Below are 25,330 nucleotides of genomic sequence, written 5' to 3'. Positions count from 1 at the left end.
TGGAGTACCTCCAACATCTTATGTCGCACATCCTCCTCCGTGAGAAGTTGGAAGGGGATAGCTTTGGCCATGGCCCTAACAAATCCTGCAAAGGAGAGGTCCTCCAGGGGAGACCTAAGTCTTTCCTCCGGTGGGGAAGGCTCTGAAAGGGGGTCATCTGAGATTTCAGATGAAGACTCTGAAGTGTCATCACCCCATGGATCATAAGGGCCTTCTTCCTCTCTGAGGCCATCATGGGTCCTGTATGGGCGACGCCTGAGGAAATCCCTGGCTGCTGGGGCACCAAAGACCCCTCAGGCACTGATTGCATTGGGAGGGCGCCAAGGAGGATGTCCAGAAGCTCGAGCAAGGGTGCCAAGACAGTCAGCGGAGGCTCTGGCACTGACGTGAGGACCGGTGGCAGGGGCGGCTCAACTCTCCACAGAGCTTGGAGCACTGCATTCTGCACCCTGCGGTCCAGCTCCTCCGAATGTACAGTGAGGCCGGGACTGAGGGAGGGGGATGAGGCGTTACCAGTGCTTCCTCGGTTCTCCGAGGAGGCACGGTGCCCAGCACTGATGTCTATGGGGAATGCCTGGGACTCCCGGGTTTATTGGAGGATGGGGCCTTGGTATCACGGGGTCGCTTTGGTGGCATTGTGGCAGCCGCCAGCATCGCACCAGAACCGGAGCCATGTGTCAACGGTGACCGGTGTCTATGCTTAGGAGATCTCCCATGGTGCTTGGCCCGGTTTTTCCCTTTCTCAGAAGAAGCGGTGGATCCCGATATCCTAAAAACCGGTGAGATCATGGAGGACCGATCACTGTTTCCTTGGTCTTTAGAAGACGTCGTCGGGGGAATGACGAGGGGGAGCATATCAAGTAGCTCCCCTCTACTCCTGGGGACTCGGATGTTGATGGAGCGGACTTTTTAGAACCGAAAAGTTTCTCCATTTTATTGCGACGAGCCTGCAGGCCCTTGGGGGTCATCTGATCATACAGCTGACACCCTCGGATGTCATGAGAGGCCCTCAGGCAAAGGATGCAAACCTCATGCGGATCTGTGATGGACATGGTCCGCGGGAACTGGGGCACCAAAAGCTGAATGACACCTTGAAAAACAACCAGCGCACGGTCGATGACCGGGGGCCACTGAAAAGTGGGACTCCGGGAATCACCCGCAAAAAGAGGAGGAAAAATGTTTTTTACCTACTGCACCGAGGAGAGGCACCGACTGCGAAGGGGGATCTGTCAATGGAATGGAGAAAAATTCCCGAAATGAAGCACAAAAAAAAGAGAATGAAGCAGAGCTTCACAAACCGCGAGGCAACTGCACCACGGAAAAAGAGAAACTGAAGGGGGACCTCGCGTGGATGCCTGGATAGTGGCATGCTCAGTGTGCCAGTCAAAGCTTCGACCAAAGTTTTCCATGCCGGGCTCCATCTGATGATGTCACCCATCTGTGAGGACTACCATCCTACTTGTCCTAGGAGAAAATAGCATTTCACTTACTCTCTTTGCTGCTATGCACATCTGCTGAATACTTATAGTCTAGAAGTAAAACACTGCTACTTTAATGGGCTTATAATGAAATAATTTATATCATCCATGACACCATTTGCTTTACAAAATTCATTTTTCATGTGAGCTGGATGGGAAAGTATTGCTTAAGACCTTAAAAATATAAAAGTACATTTAGTTTGCTGGAACAGCTTGCTATACACTTTCCATAACTTACATGATGGCTGCCAGGTTTAATGAATTTAAATTTAACTAAGGGTGTCTTAAACCAGGTTTGGATTCACAGTACATGGCCTTCAAAATACTGTTTTCAAGGAATGCTTCTGAAATATATATATTCTAGACCTAGGGGAGAAGGGAGAGAGGATATGACAGGAATTCAAATGCTACAAAAGGCATATATAATGCACAAGAGGCATTCATTTTTCACTGGAAAGAACGCTGTAGATCAAAGCTCAAAGCGGGGTAGACAAAGAAGTAACATAAGGAAATATTTCCTCCCAGAAAAGGAGGTGTCTTCATGGATATAATGGTGGTGGTGGTACTGTTAGTGCAAACACAGTGATGGAATTCTAGAAAAGCATGGACTAAGCACAGAGGATCTTTAGCTGAGAGGAAATGAAGGGAAAGCCAGATATCAAAGTAGGCTCTGCATTATTGCAACAGGAAAAGATAATGGGTAAATGAGATGAGCCTGCTAGCCTTTATCTGCCATAATATTCTGTTTCTATAAATGTTCAGAGAATAATTTTGAACATGACTTAGCTGAAAAGTTAAAGGGGAATTTTAAAAGGAGTTACACGTGTAAATGTAGCATATTATCATAGCAATTTTAAAAAGCCATTTTATGTTTTTCTGACTAAACAGATTTCAACTAGAAATCCATTTACATGCGTAAAGTGCACTTACACGTGAATATCCTATGGACAATTCAATGGCATATACTGTAGCAATTTTCAAAAACCCATTTACATGGGTAAAGTGCATTTACATGTGTCATACTAAATTAAAGCATGCAAATGCTTTTTAAAATTACTCTCCAAGTGTAGGCAGGGTGCCAGTATTTTTAAACTGGTGAATTTTCTACCTGAAAACAAACACCACCCCTCTCCTTTCCAGTACTGCATTTAGCAGAATCAGTTTAGATTTGTAAATCCTGCTTTGTAATGTGGATAGAGCCTAAGACTTAGAGAAACTCCTATTTTTACACTTAGATTACTGACCTCTTCATATGAACAGTTTCTGCCTGTCCACATTTTCATCCAACTCAAGTGAAGAAGAGACAGGTACAGAAACGAAGCCGACAAGACTCTGAATGGGCAAAGTGCAGGCAGATAGGAGATGGAGTAGTAGTAGGAGGAACTAATTAACTATATGAACTGATATGTTTGACAGTAACTGAACTGCCCCTATTAATGCTCAGAGATAACTGCACCAAAATACTTCTTTAATCAAAATCTGAGCTTACTGAAGAAACTATTTATCAAGTGTTAAGTGTGGTAAATATGCACTTTAACAAGCCATTTTAACACATGATTTCCTAAAAGCTGGAAAGCCTATAGTGAATTGAATATTAAAGGCAGTGATAATATGCATATTAAAATTGCATGCTACCAGTGTATTTAATGCAAACATTTAACTTTACCTCTAGAGATGTAGCTAATTTCTTTGTATTAGTAGCCACATTAACACATGCAAACACATTAATGCAAACCACAATACATGTAAATGAGCTGTTAAAATGCAAAGTTTTGCTAATCTCGTCAATTAAGTATGAATACAAAAAATCCACAGTGCAAAAAAAGCTGTATTACTAATCCCATGAACATGTTACTAGGCATCACCATGGGTATTAATGTATGTTCAGTGCCACTGTAGGCAGTTAATGCATGTTATTGTCATTTAGTAAATAGCCTCCTGAGTAACCTGGAGTTGCCCTGGGCCAGGATTTCTATCCTGGTGACCCCACAGCTAGTCGGGTTTTCAAGAATAATATGATATATATTTGCATGCTCTGGAGACCTAATTAACCATATTCATTGTGGATATCCTGAAAACATGACTGGTTGTGGGTTTCCAAGGAAATATTTGGGAAGTCCTGTCCTAGATAATGTGTTGTTTTCCACTGACACTGTGAAAGGTCTCCAGTTTCTGAGGTAAGATTAGCAACGATGAGCTATTTTCATCCACTTTCTTGGACCTCTCTCTACCTTTCTTGAGTACATGGATGTAAGCATTTCTCCACAAAGGGGGTAAATAACAGTTTATTGTTATTGTACAAAAGGAGTGCACAACTAAAATCTGCAGTTTTAGAAAAGCGACATAAGAATGAAGCTCTTGGCTAACAAAGCTTATTGTCACGTTAGGGATTTCACAATCATGCTGCAAACAGCAAAGCACAACCATAGTGAGAGAAAGCTGGCTTTTGTTCTAACATTTTGGTTTATGACTACTGCAGATACCTTTACAATAGGTATTTAAAATGAAAGTTCCTTGAAGTCAATGTTTCTTGTCTTCTATGAAACAGAACTTAGGCAGTGTATTATTGTTCAGAGCTATGGTTAGTATCCACCTTCTTTTTTAATCTTCAAAGCAGTGACTATCCAACATGGTTTGATGTCACTGTTTGTGATGCCTTCTGAGCAGAATATTGGCCTCTCTCATCCTTCTTGGGCATCAATGACCAATAATGAAGTAGAGACTCAGACTGATCAAAGCGCTGTGCATTGCACCTTATAATCCATAGGCATTTAGGTCAGGATGGGAACAGGATTTTCTGATTGCTTTGGAGACCACAGAAATATTTTAAACGTATTGCCGATTTACTCTGGGAACCTGCAGCTTCCACAGTCTTAGATGCCAGAGTTGTGTTTGTGCAACTTCTTTTATAAGGAAATGCCCAATTTTTTATACCAACATACTCAGCAGTAGTGCAGCATTTTGTGCATTTGAAATATCTGACAAAAACTAACGTTTTGTTTGGCTGGAAAAAAGTTTTTAGAAATTGAAGTAAAAGATATTTGCTTCAATAATCTTCATGTTCTTCATAGAAAAAGATGAAATAATGTGTTCAGAAATCCAAGTTAGGTCCCAGTGTCTAGAGTGCAATTTACAGTACTGTGCTTTGAGATGGAAGACGTCAGAGTTCTGAAAAAAATTAAGAATTGAGAATGTTACTTTACTAGCAGACTCCGGGAATTATCTAGTCTTGGTGAGTTGATAAATATGCCTTTTAGATCTGTAAGACAGAAGGCAATTTTCATAGGCATTTCCACAGGTAAAACAGTGCTTCACCCGCAGAAATGACATATTCTAAAACTGTCTGCCCAAAATATGGGTAAACTTACATGAGTATGTCCTGTCTGGGTGTAAGTTTGCACAGACATTCCCAGAGACATAGCTGGAAGGGGTTTGGATTTATGTGCATACTTTTGGATTTTCAAAAGTACATGCATACATTTCCTCAAAAAATATCCGCACACAAATTAGCAGATGGAATTGTGTGCACGTAATTTTGGTAGGGTAATTTTCAAAGCAAACATATACTTGTAAGTTCATTTAGAAAACTGGTGTAACTTATGTGCATATTTGCTGATTTTCTTTATGTAGGCTGCTACCAAATTACCCTTTTTTGTCTATCCCCAGCCCTGTACATAGGAAGGGAGGGTAACAAATATTTTAAAATAAATAAATAAAAATAACATAAATCCTGTATGCTATGATTATAGTAATCTAAGCTTGGTCTCTGATAAGAATTGGAAGGGGTTGCAGGTGAATTTATCAAATGTTTTCTCTAGTTTTGCTCCATTTTTGCACCAGTGTTTTTCCCATAGAAAATTAATTGATATTTGCATTGAAATCCACAATATCATTTGTAATGCATTAAAACTTTGACAAGTTCCCACCCTCTCCTCCCTTTTCCTTATGTTCTAAGATAGGCTCTAAATTATGTATTAGATTTTGCACGTAAAGGTCACAGAAAGTGCAAATCCAAGTGACTGTACTGTACATGTTGCAGAACGTTGTTGATGAACACATATTTCCAATTTAATCACTATGTTAAGTCTCAAGCCCAGAGATATAAACCAAAAGCAAGGCATATCTATTCTTTGCCCCTTTTGCACCTGCTGATTTTATAGAATGGAAATCCCACTTATTTAAAAACGATTAAACCACAATACTATCCTTATCCTTTTAAATGTAGAATAAAATATGAGGACCTTTTCTTACAGTAAGACACCTGGACTTGGAAAATTTTCTCCAATGAGTTATCTCTTTGGATGTTTATTTTTACTTTGGATTTATCAGCCTGGCCTTATCACAGGAATCGGAACAACAGAACCTACCCAATCCCTAGTCATGGGAGTGGCTGATTAGGATGACTTTTGAAAAATGTGAACAATTATTTCATCTCCAGAATGAAATAATATCTTTAAGCAAAATGTGAATAGTGATGATTTTGTTCTAACTAGTAACCAAATTAATGTTTTAAATGATCTTAATACTGCTGTTTTAACAAGAATAATAGAGTCAGAAGCTACATTAGACTGACAGCATGAAAAATACCATCCATGCTGGATTAGTCTGACTTGGCATGTACTCATATCAATCATATTTTCCTTTCCATTTGATTGAGCTTTTTGAATCAAGCTCCTTAAAATACATAAACAAAATGTACAGAATGCTAAATAGATGTTCTGTAAATGGACAGACTTGGTGGACCAAGAGGCCCTTTTCTGCTGGCATTTTCTGTGTTTCTAGGTAGACAGCAAATACTTAAATCTTCTTTAAGACTTTAAACTTCAGCAACTCACTTCCAAAACACATGCCAGATGTAACACTATGTTGTGTAGACCAAGTGAAACAAACTCTCAGGAAACTAACACAGTGCTGGCTGCAAAGCAATAGTCAGCAGGCTGTGAAATATAAGTCCTGTCTTTTGCCTATTTTTATATGTAAGTGGCAAGATCAGACTTACTCTGGAAAAGTACTAGAAAGACAAAAGATTCTTCTTTATTTATTATGGGTTTCCATTACTTGTTAGGACTGATAAATATAATTTTACTATGTTTCCTATGTATTTATAGCAACAAAATAGTAATGGAATATTATATAATGGAACACAGCAACTACAAAAAGCTTTTTGTGCTAAGGTACAGTTACGGTGATATCCCAGACCTTTTTGGCTTTCCTTCAACACTGAGCACCAGGGAGTGGCTCTCGTTGCTGGGTCTGATGTAAATGTTGTCTACTGTCCAAACAGGAACACGTAGACTGAGTAAATGGATGTTTCCTACTTGTCTATAATCCTAGCAGAACTACACTGAAAATGAGGAGAGAAAAATGTGACTTCTCTTATTAAATAAGTGTATGCAAACTCTATATTTCACTTTGCAAGGCCCATACAACTCAGTCATGAACAAGTAGTTTGTAAATACTGTATGTTGTAGCAAAGAGAAAGAGAATTTATAAAGACTTGCAGCTCACCTTTTTGCACGCTACTGTTTTGAGGAGGGCATAACTGATGGTTTCTGAACACCAAAGGCTGTAACAAACACGTTCACAACAACTATTATGAACACCAGGCCTGTCGCAATGTTGTTGAGGTGATCCAGTTTGGCATGCTTTGCCGGGTTATTAAGATCATATTTCACTACAGAAAAAACAAAGGAGAAGGGGATATAGTCTTTACAAATTATTAACAACACAGATTTATGTTAAAATTAATAATAAAATATTGTATGCTGTCCTTATCTTTGGAAAATAAAGAAAGTATGTTTTAAAAATTAAAACTTCTATTTTAAGGTCTGAATGGCATAGCTGTGCATGTCCCATACACAATTGCTAGGATTTACAAAACGATCTAGGAGAAGCTGTAAAATTATGAGGGACTCTTTTACAAGATAGCACAAAGCCAAAGCACACAACTGCTGGTATAGACTGCAGTTCCTTCAGCAAAATATAGTTTGAAAGATTATCTACATCAGGGGAAACACAGCCTTCTGAACTATATGGTACTTGTTAGTAACTCTGGAATTCAAAACCTTAATCTTTCATGTGAGATTCAAGCGTTACTACAAAATACCAAGCAGAACAGCAAGTCCATGACTGACAACTGCTTTGCTTGATGATCACTGTCTAGTAATGCCTTAATCTCAGCCAAAAATAATATTGTGCCATGTGAAGGTTTCACAGAGAAAAACAGACAAGTAAGGATAGAGATAAAAAAAAAAGAGTGGAGAGAAGAGGAGGAAAAAGTCTAAAGCAGGCACAGCAGGAAAGAAAAAGTCAGAAATGAAGAGCGAAAAAAGCATCAATGGCAAAAATACAAATAATTATAGTAAAGAATCCAAAAATAAACTGGAAGAAAATCTTAATTCCTCCAATTATCTCCTTTTCACTCATTATCATCAAACATGCTAGTTAAAAAAAAAAGTTTAAAAACAATGTATAAATAAATCCCAAGAAAACAAATCTCAAAAGGGCAATTACAACAAAAAATGTTTAAATTATCATGACACTAAATAGAATCACGATAAATATATAGGCTACAAACCCCCAATATAGAGAAGCTATATAGTGGTGTAAGTACACAAAGTAATCTCATTCCATGGCAGACCTCATACGGGGCATACGTATCTAGTGCCAATTCGCAGTAATACGGCAGCAGTATAATCATTGGTCTGTTGCCCGGTCCATATTTTTTTCAAAAAAGTTTTTTCTCATGCGGTAGTGAATAATAAAAATAAGCCATTGGCATATCATAAGTTGTGCAGCAAAATGTAGATCATCGCAACTTTTATAAAGCCTTTCAGGTTTTACCACATTTTGCACTTATCTTTTGTGAAGCTTTTACGGTTTATTTCCTCAAGAGGTTAGCAGAGACATGGGCGTGAGGACATGCACGGAGTCAAGCCCGACACGGACCGTGTTTCGGCAGGAAGCCTTCTTCAAGGGCCAACAATATCTGCAACAAAACATCTTAAATAAACCAACCATTCAACATAACTTAAAGCTATAAAAGAGTTATTTCAGTAGCAGTGGTACGAACGTGAGATTAAGAATAGCAGCAGCATCGTTGACGATAATATTATTTCTCTGCTAGAGTCAGCATTAGCGCGCCATTTTTTAAATAGTAATTGACCAATCAAAAGGCATGTTCCGCCCCGGAAATACCGGGGGCGGAGCATAGAACAGTCATACCAAAGAATACCATTCGATGGCTGCATTAAGGCCATCAGGATCTGTACAGCGTAGTTGAAATATCCAACGTTGTTCTCGTTGGTTCAGAAGTTTCTGAAGGTCTCCCCCTCTCATAGTAGGAAAAATGCAGTCAATAACCCGCCATTTAAGGTCCATGAACTGATGTTGATTGTCAAGGCAATGTTGTACAATAGGCGCATTAGTTTTACAGGTGTTAAGGCAACTCCGGTGTTCAATTAATCGTGTTTTAATGTTGCGTTTGGTTCTGCCAACATAAATTTTATTGCAAGGACAAATGATAATATATATAACGTGGGAGGTAGAACAGGTCGAATGAAAATGGGCATCACGAGTAGTGCCAGCATTGTCAGTCCATGAGGGGCCATCCAAAGATTGCACACACATTGAGCATTTGCCACAAGCCCAATGGCCAAGGGGTGTATCAGAGTCAATGGGAGCACAGGTCTGCGGCTGAGTCTGAGTCAGCAGGTCCCGTAGGTTTTTTCCTCTGCTAAAAGCAATTAAAGGAAAATCTTGAAAGACCTGATGGGTCTGCACGATATACCAATGATCTCGTATAATCTTAACAACGTCCTGAGCCCTAGAAGAATACCGAAGAGTACACACCAACGGAGGATCCAATCGACCTTCAATAGGATCTAACAGTAACCATTCTCGTTGTGCATTATATGCTCTTTTTAATGCCTTCTTAATCACATTAGGGGGATAGCCACGATGCAATAATCTAGATGCCAAGGCTTGTGCCTGAATACAAAACTCTGCCTTGTCAGTGCATAGGCGTCGGAGGCGCAAAAATTGGCCAATCGGGAGACTCTTCTTTAGACTATATGCATGAAAGCTTGAAAAATGAAGAAGTGTGTTTCTGTCCGTGGGTTTTTTATAAATAGTCGTAGTAAAATGACCATTCTCCAATGTAATAAGAATATCCAAAAACGGAATAGAAGCATGATGAAACTGCATAGAAAAAAAGAGGTTGGAGTCCAAAGTGTTTAACCACTGTAAAAAAATATTAAGGTGTACTGCATCGCTGTGCCAAAGGAAAAAAATATCATCAATATAACGGGTCCAGTTTGAAACATATGAAAATATGGGTGCCGGATATAGCAACTGTTCCTCAAAATTAGCCATATATAAATTGGCAAGGCTGGGGGCCATGGTGGCCCCCATCGCAGTGCCATGTATCTGATTGAAAAAATGGTCGTCTTCTAAAAAATAATTATCGCATAAAGCAAATCTAGCTAATGTGAGCAAAAATGTGGTAGGAACTCGATGGGGTCTTGGACGAGCATCAAGAAATTTATCCAAAATAAAAAGGGCCGCATCCTGAGGAATGCTGGTGTAGAGCGCCTTTATGTCAAGGGTAACAAGAAAACAAGTATCCGTTATATGTATAGAATCCAACCGGGATAACATAGATTTTGTATCTTTAACAAACGAAGCCATTTGAGGAATAAGAGGCTGCAAAAATCTGTCAACAAAAATAGACAAGGGTTCTAACAAGGACCCTATTGTGTTAACAATGGGTCTCCCAGGAGGGATCGTAGGATGTTTATGTATTTTAGGGAGCATGTACATCACTGGAGATCTATAACCTTTATTGACTAAGAAAGCAGCTTCTTTTTTAGAAATAAAGCCAGTAGCAAAACCGTCTTCGACGCAATCCTCAATCTGTTGAAGCAAATTGGACCTGGGTCTTGAGGCAAGCATTTTATAGTTGTTTGTGTCAGAAACATGTGTCGAAATCATAGTGGTATAGAAGTCCCTATCCATGACAATAGTAGCACCACCTTTGTCTGCTTGTTTAATGACAAGAGAAGATGATTTTTTCAGTTCTTTGAGCGCCTTATGTTGATCATAGGATAAATTGAAAAATACCTGTTCTGATGGCCTTAATGCAGCCATCGAATGGTATTCTTTGGTATGACTGTTCTATGCTCCGCCCCCGGTATTTCCGGGGCGGAACATGCCTTTTGATTGGTCAATTACTATTTAAAAAATGGCGCGCTAATGCTGACTCTAGCAGAGAAATAATATTATCGTCAACGATGCTGCTGCTATTCTTAATCTCACGTTCGTACCACTGCTACTGAAATAACTCTTTTATAGCTTTAAGTTATGTTGAATGGTTGGTTTATTTAAGATGTTTTGTTGCAGATATTGTTGGCCCTTGAAGAAGGCTTCCTGCCGAAACACGGTCCGTGTCGGGCTTGACTCCGTGCATGTCCTCACGCCCATGTCTCTGCTAACCTCTTGAGGAAATAAACCGTAAAAGCTTCACAAAAGATAAGTGCAAAATGTGGTAAAACCTGAAAGGCTTTATAAAAGTTGCGATGATCTACATTTTGCTGCACAACTTATGATATGCCAATGGCTTATTTTTATTATTCACTACCGCATGAGAAAAAACTTTTTTGAAAAAAATATGGACCGGGCAACAGACCAATGATTATACTGCTGCCGTATTACTGCGAATTGGCACTAGATACGTATGCCCCGTATGAGGTCTGCCATGGAATGAGATTACTTTGTGTACTTACACCACTATATAGCTTCTCTATATTGGGGGTTTGTAGCCTATATATTTATCGTATATCAGTTAGCCTTTCCCCTGTCTGCAAGATCAGGTGATTGAGTGCTGCTGTGATCACACTAAATAGAATCAAACATGAAATCCAAAATTTCCTCACTTGTCCCAAGATTAATTCTAGGAAGAACCAATGCTCTGAAAATAATTCACAAAAAAAAAGACATGAGGGAAATGCACAGCAACCCAATAACTAGGACAAAGCCCTTGAGAAATAAGACAAAGAAAGAAGACAATAAGAAAAAAATTCAATCAAACTCCACGAAAGGAGGTAGGGATACTAGCTACAGGAACATCTAGGCCAGCATTAACTTTATCCTTTCAGAAATAAAGAGCTATTTGGGGTCAAATCAAATGTATCTAAGCCCATGATATTTTACAAAGCACTTACGGGATAGAATTTAGTCTCAAGTTGCACAGTTTCTTGTTAAATGCTCAGAAAGTTTTGTGCTTAGCCCAAGTTACTTGAGAAATATCTGAGAAGACACATTTTTTGACCCATGAACAAAAAAATCTGTGTTTCAGAAAAAAAAAATAATGTTAGATTCTAGCTTCTATCAGACTCAAGGATAGAAACACCATCATTGTAGCATTCCCTATGATGGTTTCTTGGACTTCTTACAAATCCTGCATCAGGTTCAGGTCTGACACATACAGCCGGTCATCTGGGGTTACCGCCTGCTCCAATCTCCTCGGATGGGATGGAGATGCTTAAACATTGGAAATTCTGGGAAAGTTGAAGAAACACAAGTTGTTCTTCTTGACAGTATTTTCTAAGTTCTTAATCTTACCATGGAGTAACATGTTATAAGAAAATTATTCCTTACCTGCTAATTTTCGTTCCTGTAGTATCACAGATCAGTCCAGACAGTGGGTTATGTCCCCCTTCAAGCAGAGGGAGACAGAGGAAAACTTGAAGGGCGCTCTCCCAGTCACAGATGCGCCCTCTGCGTCCCTTCAGTATTAAGAATATCAAAGCCAGAAGAAAAACGGAGGATGGATCATGGAAAATCAACAAGCAACTGGAAACATGTACAAAATGTATGAAACCTTGAGTTTAACATCAAGAAAACAACTTGCAAACTGAATCATTAAACAGGTACAGACAGTCTGAAATCTCCCCATCAATCGAGCTGGAGGATAATCCCAAAAAACCATGAAAATCTGAGGGTGGGCGTCTGGACTGATCCGTGGTACTACAGGAAGAAAAATTATCAGGTAAGGAATAATTTTCTTTTCCCTGTATGTACCCGGATCAGTCCAGGCAGTGGGATGTACCAAAGCTTCCCTACGTAGGGTGAGCCCCGGATAGCCCTGCTCAAATGACCCGAGTGCCAAACGAGCCAAAAACCGGAGGATGGAGATTTAACCGATAATGACGAGCAAACGTGTGCAACGACTTCCAGGTAGCAGCCCTGCATATCTCCTGTGGAGAGACCACTTGGGTTTCTGCCCAAGAGGCTGCTTGAACCCGAAGGGAGTGAGCCTTAATGCCCTCCGGAGGTTGCTTCCTGGGACCAATATATGCTGCAGAGATGGCTGTCTTCAGCCAGCGAGCAACAGTAGTTTTGGAAGCCGCATTCCCCTTCCTGGGACTGCTCCAAAGGACAAAGAGATGGTCCAATAATCAGAAGTCATTATAACCTCCAAGTAGTGAAGAAGAACTCACTTGACATCAAGCCGTCGAAGTTCCTTGGAATCTTTGTCAGGAAAGGATGGAAGCTCCACTGATTGGTTCAAATGAAAGGCTGAGACTACCTTCGGCAGAAAAGAGGACACTGTACTCAAGGACAAGTCCGAGAAGCAGAGGAAGGGCTCTCTGCATGATAGTGCTTGGATCTCCGAGATTCTGTGGGCAGAACAGATAGACACCAAGAAGACTGTCTTGAGAGTTAAATCTTTCAGTGTAGCTCTGCGCAACGGCTCGAAGGGTGGGCCGCCCAAGATCCGAAGAACCAAATTTAGGCTTCAGGAGGGACATAAGCGGCGAACCGGTGGATGTAGGTGCTTCACTCCCCTTAAAAAGCGAACTATATCCGGATGCGAGGAAAGAGGAGCATCCAGGCGACGGATAAGAGATCCAAGGGCGGCCATCTGAACCCTCACGGAATTGTAAGCCAAACCTTTCTCAAGGCCTTGCTGTAGAAAGGAGAGGATGTGGACCACAGAAGCGTGACGTGGTGATATCTGGATGGAATCACACCAGACCTCAAAAACTTTCCAGACTCGGACATAGGAAATAGAAGTAGATGTCTTCCTGGCCCTCAGGAGCATCGAGAGAACCTACTCCAGGTAGCCCCGTTTCCACAATCTGCGCCTTTCAAAAGCCAGGCCGAAAGACAGAAGCAATCTGCCCGGTCGAAAAATAGAGGACCCTGATGCAGCAGATTCTGCAGATGCCCCAGGCGAAGAGGGCCGTCCACCGCGAGGTTGACGAGGTCCGCGAACCATGGTCTTTGGTGCCACTGTGGTGCTACCAGGATCTCTGGCCCCTGGTGAATTTCTATCGTAAGCACCTTGCCCACCAGGGACCATGGTGGGAACACAGAGTAGGAGATGTGTCGGCCATGGGAGGACTAGGGCATCCACGCCTTCTGCGCCGTGCTCCCTTCTGTGACTGAAGAAGCGCAGAGCCTTCGCATTCCACTGAGTGGCCATCAGGTCCAGATGGGGGGACCCCCAGTCTGACGATCAGTGCCATCGCTTCGGTGGAGAGCTCCCAGTCCCCGGGATCTATGTGCTGATGGCTTAAGAAGTCCGCCTGAACGTTGTCGACCCCTGCTATGTGGGAGGCCGCCAGCTGGGAGAGGTGGAGTTCCGCCCAAGCCATTAACTTGTCCGTCTCCCGAGAGACATGCAGGCTCTTTGTTCCCCCTTGACGGTTGATGTACGCCACTGCCGTCACATTGTCGGAGAGGATCCTTACCGATCGGTGATGAACCAGAGGGAGGAAATGCTTTAACGCGAGATGAACTGCTCTGGTCTCCAGACGGTTGATTGGCCATGTCGCCCGCACGGATGACCATCGCCCCTGAGCCAACTGTGATTGGCACACCGCTCCCCAACCGGAGAGACTGGCATCCGTAGTGATGATCACCCACTGAGGGATCTCTAAGTCCACTCCCAGAAGCAAGTGGTCCAGACAGAGCCACCAGCTTAGGCTGTCCTTGGCAACCTCCAACCTTGGCAGGAGGGCTTGGAACATTTGAGACACTGGCTTCCAGCGGGAGAGCAACACTCTCATATGTGCAAAGGCTCAAGGAACTAGATCTATATAGTTGAAGCCATCGAGCCCAGGACCTGAAGATAATCCCATGCTGTGGGGAGAGGGAGACAGCGGAATTGCTGTACCTGCGAGATAAGAGACTGAGCACGATCATGACAGAGGAAGAACTTGCCCATGCTGGTATCGAAGCGTGCTCCCAAAAAGTCGATCGTCTGTGAGGGAGAAAGGCTGCTCTTGGCAAAGTTGACGACCCATCCCAGAGAGTGCAGAAGGTGCAAAACTCTGTTGACTGCCTGTTGACAAAGGTCAACACCACCATAACTTTGGTGAAAGTGCAGGGAGCAGTCGCCAGACCGAACGGTAAGGCCTGAAATTGAAAATGTTGTCCAAGTATCTTGAACGAAGGAAACGTTGATGCTGCTTCAGAATACGGATGTGAAGGTAAGCCTCCGTCAGAGTCCTATTATATTTTATTTTATTTATTTTTTTTTTTTTAAAGCAGAGGAATGCCGCTTCTCTGCAAGTGCTGCCCTGAGGTAAACGGCTTCTCAGGGCAGCGGGTCGTTGTGGGGGAAGAGGTTGGACCACCAACGTACACCCCCCCAGACAGCCAAAACTGAATCTGTGAAGTAAAAAATTACAGACACTTACCCCAAGTTTAAAACAACATTAAACTAACCTGCTGCCGGTTCTGTCAAGAAGATTTACTTAGAAAGCAGGGAGAAAGGAGAAAGGGATCTGAAACTTTCTTGGGTTATATATTTCTTTTTTTTTTTTTTTAATATATATATGATCCATCCAACAGAGAGAAACAAAAATTTAGTGAAAGTAGAGATGAAAAGGGAAATTCAAACCAGAATTAGTAGAGAGAGATTAATAGTTTTCCTCTAACTCCCTCTGCTGGAAGGGGGACATAACCTACTGTCTGGACTGATCCAGGTACGTACAGGGAACATTAATGATAGCACTATGCATTTTCTGAAGGGCAGTTAATTGGCCTTCAGAAGATACAATTCTGGTTGCATGGTCATTCAAAACAATTGTTTAATAGAAGTAAGAATATCATGGACTTGAGCTAAAAAGGTTCATTTCAGTTTAAGAATAGCCATCTACACTTCTTCTAGTGTTGTAGTTTTAGGAGCTCCCAAAACACTTCTCCATTTCTTCTTCTTATTATTATTACTTAAAATTTTGTTATTTGCTTACAGCCAAATTTTAAATTCCCCGCGCATGCAAAAATTGGAGGGGACTGGGAGGGAACTGCGTAACTGCTCCCCCCCTTGTGCACGCTGCAGGCACAAGTGCGTGGATTACAAAATCTGCCGCTCATGTGTGCGCACTGTTTGTATTTTATAACACGCGCACGTTATAAAATATGCGCGCACCGGGTCCCGCGCTCACATGGATGCACACACGCGTCGTTTAAAATCTACCCCTTAAACACCAAAGCTACTCTAAGCAAAGCACAATGCCATCATACAATGATTAAAGGGCTTGATTTTCAAAGCGGCAATGCTTTGAAAATCAATTAGGGGGTTGCATGTAACTTAACTGTACGAGAAAGAAGCCTTCCTGGGGGGCAGGGGGATACTCACACACACATACTTTCAGTTTTCAAAAGTACATGTATAAATGTACTTGCTTGGGAACAGGTGTAACTTTCTGCATGTTCGTGTATGTACGTACCAGCACAATCTGCAAATTTTCAAACTGGACTTATGTGAATAAGTCAGCTTTGCAAATTCTGGCTAAAGTCTGTCTGTACAAAGTACAGACAGACATTAGCCCTATGTTAGCAGTTATAAAATTATTCTCAAAATGTATAAAGACTCAACCAAAAATAGGCAGGATGTGCAGACACGTGCACACAATTTTATATGGATGCATGCATGTGTGTGCATATGCCACCTGTACTGTATAAGTGAGGGGATTTTAGTAGACGTGCGCTGACTCAATTACCAGTTTCCCAGTTCATTCCCAGTTTGCCCAGGTAACGAATAGGACTTCCTACCCCCCCCCCCCAGTTAAATAGCCTCCCTTTTTACTCTGTTAGCCTTAACCCTCAAAACCCAGCTCACCTCTTTACTTTTTGTTGTTTTAGGACTTACTCGCCATCCATAGCAGAAGAAAAGTTACGCAGTAGGGGACCCCAGTGCGTGCTTGTGCACATAAACATCTACGCACTGGTTTCATTCATAAATCCAGGCATGCCCATTCCCTGCCTCTTTTTTCCAGAAAAACAATTTTGTGCAGAGACTGGAAAATATGCACATATGTGGGTGGCTTTTAAAATCTGCTTGTCGCATGATGGCCCGACTTTTGCACATATCTCCTGGTTTTGGCGCATCGGGCTTTTAAAATTCACCCCTATTAGTGAATCTTTCCTTAGGACTTGTTGGCTTTTACACACACAAGTGAGCACATGAGTGTGTGATGGAAATAACCAGTTTGACTACTTAGTCCACCAGTTTGCCCAGCCTAGGTCATCAAAACTCTTCTTGTTCAGCCTGCATTCTTCCCCATTTACCCAGACCCTTCACCCAATCAGTTTTTGGCTAAAATGAGTTTTATTCAGACTTGAAAAAGAGCAGAAATAAATATGCACAGGTAACAGCCCAACATATGCTGCATTCGCTAGTTTTAAAATCAGGATTTAAGCACATAAATGTTGGCCCCACCCTGGAACGCCCCTGACCTGCCCCAAATCTGCCCATTTTTTTCCCATGAGTTATGTTGCTCGCACGCATTTATACACATATTTTGCCAGTTTTAAAATAGAAGTTGCTTGCATATATGGGCCTTTTAACATGAGCAGCTCTAAAATTCACCCTTAGTGCCTTCATGATTTGTTTTGCTTCAATTCCTGTTTTCTTTTCTGTTTTGGAAAAACCTTGGTCTTATATTGTATCTGAGTTTTGTTTTACTAAATTTATACTGGCTGCTGCTTACTCTGTTTCATTGGTTCTCACTGGTCTTGTGATGTTTTGGTGCTGTTTCTGAAGGTTCTTCCATTAATAAAAAGAGTTCAGCATTTATTCCAGGTATCTATGCTGTCAGTTACTGCATTGATGTTTGAGTTATTTACCATTTCAACTTTAGGTTAAGCTCTTGCAATATATTTATCCGGTGAGGTTTTATGTTCATTTTTGGACTTGTTTTAATTATTTGTAATTATGTTTTGTCATCAGTAAACTTTTCATTCATATGATTTACTTGTGGGACAGTCCATTTCTCCTTTTCACCACACCTCTTAGTATTTTGTGGTAAAAAAAAAAAATCAACCATACCTGATAATCCAAAGACACACAGAGCAATCACTTCAATGCTGGAAAACATAACATCTCCTCCTTAGAATAAAACTTAGCAGCCTCCTTCTCTCACCACAAATACTCAGCTCCACCAGCTTGTGACTGTGCCAATTGAGGGTATATTGAGGGTATATTGAGCATTACACATGCTCAATATACCCTCAATGCTAATCATCAGCTTGATCGAGCCCTAAAACCTGCTACAACTCACTGGGGTAGATTTTAAAAGATGCACGCGGGAGTAGATTTGTTCGCACACCCAGCGCGAGCAAATCTACTCCCAATTTTATAACATGGGCGCGCTGCTGCGCGCATGTTATAAAATACAGGGTCGGCGCACGCAGGACTGCGTAAAATCAGCAGCCTGCGCACGCCGAGCCGTGCAGCCATCCTCCATTCCCTCTGAGGCTGCTGCGAAATTGGAGCAGCCTTGGAGGGAACTTCCCTTCCGGCCCCCCCACCTTCCCCTCCCTTCCCCTATCTAACCCACCCCCCCAGCCCTAATTCCCCACCTACCTTTATTTTACAAGTTACGCCTGCGCCGGAGAGAGGAACAACTCTTTAAAGAAAATATTAAAAAAAAAAGAAGTTTAAATAAAGCACTGGCAGTCGAGTGCAGGAAGCAGATGCTCAGTTGACAAGTGTCTGTTTCCTATACTCCTGGCACATGCACGGGTTAGGAGCATGGACGCTGACAAATTCAGCATCTATTCTCCAAACCTGACTACAGGCACCAGAAGGAGTGTATAAATCAATATTAAAGTGTCGAGCACTTAATATTAATTTATTCACTCCTGCACTTATTGCCAATTGGTCCTTTTACTGTCACATGTCAGTGAAAGGACCAATCACCTTTCAGAAGGGGATTAGTTAGCGCCTTTACAACCCCTTAGTGTAGCAGGGTTTAAAAAAAGATTTGGATAAGTTCCTGGAGGAGAAGTAAATTAATTGCTATTAATCAAGTGACTTAGAGAATAGTCACTGCTATTACTGGCATTAGTAACATGGGATCTACTTAATGATTTGGGTACTTCCAGGTACATGTAACCTGGATTGGCCACTGTTGGAAACAGGGTGCTGGGCTTCATGGACCCTCGGTCTGACTCAGTATGGCAACTTCTTATGTTCCTATGTTCTTATGAGAAAGTACCCTTCAAATCCAGGAAGTACAAAATTCAGATTCTGCAGTCATTACAATTTTTTAAATTGTGAAATTTTGTCTCAGAGCATATACTTCCTTTCATCAAGAAAAAGGAAAACTGTATTCAACCAAGTTCATTTTAATTTAAACAAACCATGGTGAAAAATGTTCTATTAATGAAGGAAACAAGGGGAGAACAATTTTCAAAAGGTTATTATGTGAGTACACACATGCCCCAGACAGGTAAAAAACTGGCTTTGAAGACTATCCCCCTCCCCCAGAGCAGGTAAAAAGCAGGCATGATTTTTCACAATGCACACACTTTTACCCATGAGAAAGAAGAGGTGGGGTTAGATCAGGGGAGAAAAACAGGTGCCCAGATTTCCAAAGAAGGTGCAAAGTCCATGGGCACTTTTGTATCCACAGTATGCACACTAGTAGATTCTCAAAGGGAAACTCTGGGGGAAGTTTTCCTTTTTGAATGACCTTATAGGTTGGCAGATACAAAGTATAAAGTAGCCATGAACCTGCCAGCAGCTCAGAGAGTCGGAAAATTGCCCCAAACCATCTGAAATGTAAGTTTTCTAACTTCTCGGAGGCATTTAAGCAAGTGCCACATTTGGAAGAAAAACTTTCACTGCTAGGTACTTGGACTAACTGCCACCAGCATGGTCAATAAGGATGTAAATTATCATTTTAAAAGTTAAAGGGTGGATTTTAAAAGGGCCACGCATGCAAATATCGGCACTTTCAAAAGGGCCCAGCCACGCGTGTAAGTGCCAATATGTGCACAATTGCCGGGCCCTGAAAAAGGGGCAGGCCAGGGGGGGGGCGTGGTCTGGGTGAGATGGAGGCCGGCTGGGACAGCAGTCATTAGCTGCTATCCTGGGGAAGCACGCGCCAGCAGTTGGCCGGCACGTGCAAACTACTTCTGCTCCAGAGGAGCAGTAAGTAGTAAAACAACAATCCCGTAAATTGCTGGGATGGGTTTAGGGGGTGGGAAGGAGAGGGGAAGAGGGAGGGAATTTAGGTAGGGGGTAAGGAACTGGGGAAGGCTGCGCGTAATTTAGTAAAATTCCACGCAGCCATGCACCACCCACACATGCGCGCATGGCCCACGGATTTTATAACATGTGCATGCCCCTAACTGTTTAAAACTACTGAATTGTTTTTTAATTTAGCTTTTATTAAGTTTCCAAATATACAAATCAAGATTAACTTGACATAAGAAAAGGTAAGTAACAGGAAATTATGCAATTAAAGAAAAGTGTCACAAAAAAAGAAAATAAATCTCACCAAACCTAGATCTCATTAATGGGATACAAACACAAATTACTTAAAAAGAAAAAACATCAAGGATAATATCAATTCTGTCTAAACCACAGAGATTCTTATGGCAAACTCAAGCAAGAGAACTTCTATTATGTAAGAATCCTTCAAGTTGTCCAGAATAAAAAAAAAAAGAAATGTAATCCCTCACAGCTTAATAAACACCTGCAAGGATATTTTAATAAGAAGGTGGCGCAAAGGGCCACCACCCTTTGTTTCTTCTCTACATAAGATTTACGATGCAACTGCATAACCCTAGACATATCAGGAAAAAGAGCAATTGTACTACCTAGGAGAACAGGATTCTTTACATGAAAAAACATTCTTAAAGTCCAATTCTTGTCTGGCTCAAATGCAAAAGTGACTAGCAAGCTGGCTCTAGAGAGAACGACCTTTTGAGATTCTTGCAGAAAATTAGTAAGATCCAAATTACCAGAAGAAGATGGTTATGTTATAACCGCATTAGACACACTAGCGGGCGGATTTTCAAAGCCCTGCTCGCGTAAATCTGCCCGGATTTACGCGAGCAGGGCCTTGCGCGCCGGCGCGCCTATTTTCCATAGGCCGCCGGCGCGCGCAGAACCCCGGGACTCGCGTAAGTCCCGGGGTTTCTGAAAAGGGGCATGTCGGGGGCATCGCCGAGTGACGCCACGTTTGGGGGGCGTGGCCGCACCCTCCGGGACCGCCCCCGGGTCGGGTCTCAGAGGGTAAATCCATGGATAAAGGTAGGGGGGGGTTTAGATAGAGGAAGGGAGGGGAAGGGGAGGGGAGGGCGAAAGAGAGTTCCCTCCGAGGCCGCTCCAATTTCGGAGCGGCCTCGGAGGGAACGGAGGCAGGCTGCGCGGCTTGGCGCGCGCCGGCTGCCCAAAATCGGCAGCCTTGCGCGCGCCGATCCAGGATTTTAGAAGCTAATCGCGTATCTTATAAAATCCAGCGTACTTTTGTTTGCGCCTGCTGTGCAAACAAAAGTATGCGATCGCGCAGCTTTTAAAAATCTACCCCTAGGTGAATAGAAGGTTTTAGATGTAGAAGGAATGGCTTCCGAAGAAATTTGTAAATGCTCCACATATATGGTTTGATTTTCAAAAGCATTTACACAATTAAAGTTGGGTTTTACATGTATAAATGCACTTTACTTGTGTATGTGGGCTTTTGAAAATTGCTAAAATATATACCATTGAATTGTCCATAGGATTTACCCACATAAGTAGCTTTTGAAAACTGCCACGATAGTATGTTACATTTCTGCACAGAACTCCGTTGATAATTTAGCTGTTTATTTTTTAACCATAGAAATCGAAGATACCAAATGAGATTTAGTAAAATTAAGAACATTTAAATATGCTTTCTTGTAAAATTTCACAACACAGAAGCCTTATATATAAATTTTGAGACTATATTTTAATATTTTTGTTTGGGAATAATTTTCCCTCTCCGTGTTTTTGTTCTTGTAAAATTTTCCATTTTTTCTAAATTTCCTATGTAAATTAAGATTATCTTTAACAATAAGACCTTGTTTATTATCTAAAGCCTCCTTGCACACTGCTTTCTTAGCATCCATTTGTTCAATTAATTGATAATGTAAGCAAAATTACTGAATTTTAAATGGTTTAAAACAATAAACACCTTCTTCTTCCTCATCCTCCCACAGTCTCCGGAGAGCCTCCACTCCGCCTCACCTTCAACCTCCCTCACAATCCTCAAAGCCACTGATGCCTCCTGCTGCTTCCCAGCCATCCAAACTCAGCAGAAGAGGTATAACCTGCAACTGTGGGGGGGCCACCTCCCCAATATATCCACATGCCCCTCCCCCCCACACGCCCGTACATGTTCCGAGCTGACCAATAGCAGCCCCATCTGCCCCAACATAAGCTGCCACACAGCATAGCAATGGAACAACTTGAGCCTGTCCCAGGCCCCATGAAGCAGTGCCGGAAAAGTTTAGAGGGTTAAATGATTTTAGTAAGGTTTTACCCCTACTTTAATCATTTACTGTTTTACATTCTTAATAGTCAACTTGAGTCAGAACTGTAAATGAGGGAGGAGAAAGAGAAACATCAGTGGTACAATGCTCCCTTTGTAATGAACATGTACATAAATACTCTGAAGGTACAGTGCAGCACTCAAGTCCAGACAAATTAATGAAAAGCACATTCTTACAAGACTAAGTAGCAGCGTTTTCTTCAGTAGCTAGTGAAAAAAAAAAGCTATTCATTCATTCTGTGGAAAATACAGGGAACTGAATGCACAGAAGGACATTGAGATAAAGGGCTTCAATAGTGAAAACAAATTTTTATGTTTGAATAAAAGTGAAAAAGACCTTTACTCAGTATGAGAAATGGGTATGCCTTGAAGTGTGCTGAAAGGTGGAATATAAATTAAAAAAATAAAAATAAAAGGATCTCTGATGAGAAGAGGGAAAACAGATCATCTCTCTAATATCCCTTCTACCGATGCCAATCCCTTATCTCATTCACACAGAGACCCACTCCACTCCCTCTCTGAGCCCCTCACTCACTTTCATACACCCCATTCTGATCAATCACTCACTCGTACACACACGAAACCCTCACTCAACCCACACCCACTCTGATCTCTTCACTCATTTAGTCACACAGCTACAACTCTTCCAGTTCCCTTACTCTCATGTTAAAACTTTCTCCTCTGCCAAACCCTCCCCTCCTGCTAATCCTCTCTCTCCATCCCTTCCCCTGGTCAGTCCAGGCTTGGTGATAGTTGGAGCGCAGTGGTGATACGATGCCTCTGGCTGCTTCCTCTCTGCTGGCAGGTGGCCACAGAGCTGCACTTTAAATGGAGAGGGACACCACTGTGCCACCGGGCAACAGCGGAAGTAGTCTGAGGCACTGCACTGCTTGCTTTTCTCCTCTATGTCAAGCCCAGATTAGCACAGGATGGGGAGGAAGAGAGATGTGCACATCCATTGCTTCCAAATCATCTGGTTCCCCAGTTTCGCGCAGTATGTTTATAAAGTATTGAATTATAAGGCATATTGGAATCCAGTTCCAGTGAAAGATACCATATAATTACAATTAATATTCATAGTTTCCAAGTAAAAGTATATGACTGACTGAATATCACAGCACAATATTAAACATGAGGATCTCTGGGAGTGTTACACTATTTACAAACCCTTCAATCTAGTCTTCTGACCAGGGATCTTGAAATATAAATGTACAACCTTGTGACTGTAAATAAAAAACTCCATCTACTGAGCTTGTTTATCTTTTTTTTTACCTGGTTGCTCATTTTCCTCATGTTGTAATTCTACGCTGTCACCCATCTTTAGAAATGAAAATCTTTAGAGTCATTGTGCTTTAGTATTTTATCACAATTATTTGCTTAACACTGCCATTTAAATAAGCTTGCACTCGTTTTTTTCATTCTATAAAGCATATGCAATTATTATAGCATTTTAAAAGGAGAAAGCAGAGTTGCTTGCCTGCAATAGGTGTTCTCCAAGGACAGCAGGATATTAGTCCTCACACATAGGTGACATCATCAGATGGAGCCCGGCACAGCAAAGTTTGACTGGCACACTGAGCATGCCCAGCATGCCAGTAACCACGCGTCCACACGGGGTCCCTCTTCAGGCTTATAACAGAGTTCGTGAAAAATAAAACAAACAGAAGGAAACCCAACTCCGCGGGGTGGCAGGCGGGTTTTGTGAGGACTAACATCCTGCTGTCATTGGAGAACACCTGTTACAGGTAAGCAACTCTGTTTCTCCAAGGACAAGCAGGATGCTAGTCATAAGAACATGCCATACTGGGTCAGACCAAGGGTCCATCAAGGCCAGCATCCTGTTTCCAACAGTGGCCAATCCAGGTTATAAGAACCTGGCAAGTACCCAAAAACTAAGTCTATCCCATGCTACTGATGCTAGTAATAGCAGTGGCTATTTTCTAAGTCAACTTGATTAATAGCAGGTAATGGACTTCTCCTCCAAGAACTTATCCAAACCTTTTTTAAACCTAGCTACACTAACTGCTCTAACCACATCCCCTGGCAACAAATTCAGAGTTTAATTGTGCGTTGAGTAAAAAAGAACCTTCTCTGATTAGTTTTAAATGTGCTACATGCTAATTTCATGGAGTGCTCCCTAGTCCTTCTATTATCCGAAAGAGTAAATAACTGATTCACATTTACCCGTTCTAGGCCTCTCGTGATTTTAAACACCTCTATCATATCCCCCCCTCAGCTGTCCCTTCTTCAAACTGAACAGTCCTAACCTCTTTAGTCTTTCCTCATAGGGGAGCTGTTCCATCCCCTTTATCATTTTGATCACCCTTCTCTGTACCTTCTCTTTCGCAACTATATCTCACACATGGGTGAGTAAGTAGCTCCAGGCTGCTCCCAACATGTGCAGCAGAGAACAGGTGCCAACGTGCACAACAACTATCGCTGCAAAAAACAGAGGAGCAGGCCTGCACCCAAGGAAGGGCCCACCGAGGGAGAATTGGGTTTTCATGGCTGAAAGACATTATGGAGGACGGACTGTCCGAAACTACTGACCCACCGGCCATTCTTATCCAGGCAATGTTAGGCGAAAGTGTGGAGGGGAACTCCAGGTCACCACTCTGCAAATTTTGTGAATGGGGACTACACGCAAGTGAGCCACCGAGTCTGACATGGCTTGCACTGAGTGAGCCTTGACATGACCGACAAGGTGTTAGCTCGCCTGAGGTAGCAGAAGGAAATACAGTCCGCAAGCCAATGGGATAAGGTCTGCTTGGATACTATGGCCCCCCATCTGTTTTTGGCGAAAGAGACAAAAAGTTGAGTGGCTAGGCGGTGAGCCCTTTTACAATCCAGGGTGTCACGGAGTGCTGACGCAAGGTTGAAGGGCAGCACCGGGTACTGATAGTGCTTCCTGTCTACCAGGAATCACAGGTATCAGTGAGCCACCTGAGAAATGGGGATATGGGCGTATGCGTCTTTGAGATTGAGGGAGCAAAGCCAGTCTCCCGCTTTGAGGGGGGGAATCAAGGGGCCCAACAA

The 25,330-nt window shown here is 42.1% G+C and overlaps 1 protein-coding gene across 1 annotated transcript in view; it reads right to left on the bottom strand.

Moving 5' to 3' along the window:
• Nucleotides 1–1,555: 1,555 nt before the first annotated feature.
• NINJ1 (ninjurin 1) overlaps nucleotides 1,556–25,330 on the bottom strand; it is a 68,661-nt gene continuing 44,886 nt past the window's right edge. Inside the window, exons 3-4 of the mRNA XM_029600862.1 lie at nucleotides 6,987–7,152; nucleotides 1,556–4,646 (exon numbers count right to left, since the gene is read on the bottom strand). Coding sequence (XP_029456722.1) covers nucleotides 6,998–7,152 — 155 coding nt within the window. The 3' untranslated portion in view covers nucleotides 1,556–4,646; nucleotides 6,987–6,997. The remainder of the gene's footprint in view (nucleotides 4,647–6,986; nucleotides 7,153–25,330) is intronic.

The sequence above is a fragment of the Rhinatrema bivittatum genome, chromosome 4 (assembly GCF_901001135.1).
Source record: "Rhinatrema bivittatum chromosome 4, aRhiBiv1.1, whole genome shotgun sequence".
NCBI classification, from domain to species: domain Eukaryota; kingdom Metazoa; phylum Chordata; class Amphibia; order Gymnophiona; family Rhinatrematidae; genus Rhinatrema; species Rhinatrema bivittatum.
Note: the sequence above shows the minus strand (reverse complement) of the source record. Positions and strands in the feature narration are given on the sequence as shown.